The sequence below is a fragment of the Punctularia strigosozonata genome, assembly GCF_000264995.1.
Source record: "Punctularia strigosozonata HHB-11173 SS5 unplaced genomic scaffold PUNSTscaffold_53, whole genome shotgun sequence".
NCBI classification, from domain to species: Eukaryota; Fungi; Basidiomycota; class Agaricomycetes; order Corticiales; family Punctulariaceae; genus Punctularia; species Punctularia strigosozonata.
In genome coordinates this window covers 1-4,022 of record NW_006767485.1, presented here as the reverse complement: position 1 = coordinate 4,022, position 4,022 = coordinate 1, and the positions used below count along the sequence as shown (strand labels likewise).

The window sequence follows — 4,022 nt, the reverse complement described above, 5'->3', positions numbered from 1 at the left end:
GCTACAAGTGCCACAAGGCGGGGCATCTATCACGGGAGTGTCCGACAGCAGGAAATTCCGGAAGAGGCCGAGGAGGATGGAAAAGCCGAGGAAGAGGAGGAACGATGCGCGCAAGAATGCAGTTCTCTCAAGAAGGACTCAAGGAAATGCTAGAGGCTATGACCGACGAAGATAAAGGTCAAGCTCTAATGATGATACAGGAGGATTTTGGAACCGGTCTTTGAGGGCAGCCGCTCAAAGACCGGAAGGACGTTTTGCCTCGAGGAACCGATATGATGTATTAACGGACGAGACAATGGAAGTTGGGATGATTCACCGGTTGAATGCTCCCTCCATTGAGATAAAAGGAACCGTCCAACGAGGCACGAAAAGGGCTGCTGCGAACGTTTTGATAGACTCCGGTGCGACGGGTCTAGTCATCAATCAGCAATTTGTGTTGAAAAACGCAATATGGTTTGATCGCGTTGATAAACCATTCAAGATGCAAGGATTTAACGAAGCGACGTATGTCTGCAAATACAAGACGGACCTCATCCTGGAAATAGATGACGGTCAAGGCAACATACACAAGGAGAAGAACAGATTCTATGTCGGGGATATCGGGAATACCGACGTAGTCTTAGGAACGGACTGGCTGATTGAACACAATCCCGAAATTGATTGGAAACGGTACACCATCAAGATGACGAGGTGTCCGGAGGAATGCCGCACGAAACCGCCCATAACCATCCAAGCAAACCATGATCTCATACAAGACATCAAGGGAGCTTTGACAAGGGTTCGACGGTTAAGAACTGACAAGGAAGTCAAGAAGTACGAAGCACCAGTATCTATCCAAGAGGATGAAGATGACGAAGAAGAAATGATACAATACGCGATTGAGGAAATGAAGGTACGAAAAATGCAGGTACTAACGATTAAAGAACTACAGGAACGAAACGACAGGAAATACTCAAATATGGCGCAGAAATTGGCGCAAGAAGCAAGCAAAGACAAGAAGGAAAAGTCCACGGAAGAAATGATACCCACCGAATACCACGAATATCTCGACGTTTTTGACAAGAAGAAATCGGAACGATTCCCAAAGCCGAAGCCATGGGATCACGAGATAAATCTGAAAGAATCATTCAAACCGAAATCGGCCAAGGCATACCCGCTATTCGGCATGGAACGGAATGAATTGGACAACTGGATCAAGGAACAGCTGGACAAAGGATACATACGGCCATCGAAATCACCGCAAGCATCGCCGTTCTTCTTCGTAGGGAAGAAAGACGGGAAGCTGCGACCGACACAAGATTATCGATACCTGAACGAACACACGGTCAAGGATGCGTTTCCACTACCATTGATTCAAGAATTGGTAGACCGACTCAAGGATGCAAAATACTATTCAAAGCTGGATCTACGCTGGGGATACAACAACATCCTGATCAAGGACGGAGACCAATGGAAAGCCGCATTTTCGACACCGAAGGGATTGTATGAACCGTTAGTCATGTACTTCGGTTTATGCAACTCGCCAGCAACATTCCAACGGATGATGAACGAACTGTTTGAACCGCTGATTAACCAAGGAGTGGTAGCGGTATACCTGGACGATATTCTGGTATTCACGAAAACGAAGGACGAACACAAGGAAGTGATGAAGAAGGTCCTCAAGATACTTCAAGAAAACGATCTCTTCGTTAAACCCGAAAAGTGCGAATTCGAGAAAGAAGAAATCGAGTATCTCGGACTTATCATCAAGCAAGGACATATCGCCATGGATCCTGTCAAGGTGAAGGGAATCATGGAATGGCCGGTACCGCAGAAGGTGAAACAAGTACAAGCGTTTCTCGGCTTCTGCAACTTTTACCGACGATTCATTGAAGGATTTTCCAAGATTGCAAGACCACTGCACGAACTCACCAAGAAGGATAAAGAATGGAATTGGTCAGAGGAATGCCAGCAAGCATTTGAAGAATTGAAGAACCAATTCGTCAAGACACCAATGCTCGCTATGCCGGACCCAGACAGACCAATGAGGATAGAATGTGATGCGTCGGATTATGCCTATGGTGCAGTCCTCTCTCAACTGATGGATGACGACCTATGGCACCCCGTTGCATACATTTCAAAATCGCTCACACCGACGGAACGAAATTACGATGTCCACGACAAGGAACTGCTCGCGATAATCAATTCGCTGGAAGCATGGAGGCATTACCTAGAAGGATGCAAGTACAAGATTGAAATATGGACGGACCACAAGAACTTGGAGTACTTTCAGAAATCACAGAAACTATCAAGGAGGCAAGCACGATGGGCGCAGTTTCTCACTAGGTTCGACTTCGAACTAGTGCACAAGCCCGGGAAGACGAACAAGGCTGACGAACTATCAAGACGAGAAGACCACAAAACAGGAGTAGAAGATGACAACAAGGATGTGATACTCCTACCGACGACGATGTTCAAGGCACGATTTATAGGAAGAAGACAACACGATGACAAGCAGCGGATGATCATCAGGAAAATACGGATAAAGAACGAAGACGATGACTGGGAACAGCGCATCAGAAGAAACGACAAATATGACGAAGAAGTAACGAAAGCGATAGAAACGATCAAAGCCGCAGGATCAGAAAGCCTCGCAAAGGGCATGAAGGAATGGAACACCGAAGACGGTATAATCCTTTATAGAGGAAAGGTATACATACCGAAAGACGAAGAATTACGACGAGACATCGTGAAGGAATATCACGACTCGAAAATAGGAGGACACCCCGGAAGATACAAGACGATGGAATTAATACAGCGAAACTACTGGTGGCCAGGAATGTCGACGTTTGTCAAGAAATACGTCGACGGATGCGCAACATGTCAAGAAACGAAGATCAAGAATAATCCGACCAAGGAACCGATACACCCGACGGAGATACCCGAGTACGCATTTCACACCATTAACATCGACTTCGTAACGGATTTACCGTCATGCAAAGGGAAAGATTCAATCTGTGTTATCACAGATCATCTATCCAAAAGCATGATTGTAGAACCGTGCACGAAGACGATAAATGCGGATGAAACGGCGGAAATCATACTGCGAAGAGTATTCAGCCAAAGAGAAATATCCAAGAAGATCATCTCGGATAGGGGACCGCAATTCGCATCAAGAGTTATGAAGAGTATACTTACCGGAATGGGAGTCAGGTCGGCGTTATCCACGGCATACCACCCTCAAACGAACGGAGCGGTCGAAAGACTGAATCAAGAACTGGAACAATACCTGCGAGTGTTCTGCAACCGAAACCAGAACAATTGGGTAGAGCTACTACCATACGCGGAACTGTCACACAACATCAAAGAGCATGCGATTACGAAGAAGTCGCCGTTTGAAATACTGAATGGCAGAAAACCGGAATGGCCGACAGCCTTCAGGGCACAGGGCAATATGCAGTCGGCAGAAGACAGGATAAAGCAAATAAACGACGCACGACAAGAAGCACAAGCAGCGATGAAGATAGCAGCTGACTCGATTCAATTGAAAGAATCGATACACGGGATAACAGGACCGCATTTCAAGAAAGGCGACGAAGTATGGCTAGAAGGGAAGAACCTCAAGAATAACTACCCAACAGCCAAGCTGGCACCAAAGCGATTCGGGCCGTTCAAGATAGAAGACGAAGTAGGAACCGGTGCATTCAAGCTGAAACTACCCAGGACATGGAAGATACATCCTGTGTTTCATGCATCGCTTCTAACACCGTACACGCGGACGAAAGAATATGGCGAGTCACACCAGAAACCGCCACCGGATCTCATAGACGGACAAGAAGAATATGAGATAGAAACGATCACCAAATCAAGACGCCAAGGAAGAGGCTATGCGTACTGCGTGAAATGGAAGGGCTATCCTGACTCAGAGAATGAATGGATACCCTTATCGCGCATGGGACATGCTATGGAACTGGTCAAGGGAATTTCACAGCAACAACAAAAGCGCAGTTGGACCGCCTCAGAAGCACTCCGGCTTATGGCAC

General features: G+C 46.6%; 1 protein-coding gene across 1 annotated transcript; it reads left to right on the top strand.

Moving 5' to 3' along the window:
- Positions 1–307: 307 nt before the first annotated feature.
- On the top strand, positions 308–688 carry PUNSTDRAFT_78267 (uncharacterized protein; the record flags this gene model as incomplete). Its single annotated transcript, XM_007389327.1, has 1 exon — positions 308–688. A coding segment is annotated over one exon (381 nt), but the record flags the coding sequence as incomplete, so codon positions are not given.
- Positions 689–4,022: the final 3,334 nt, after the last annotated feature.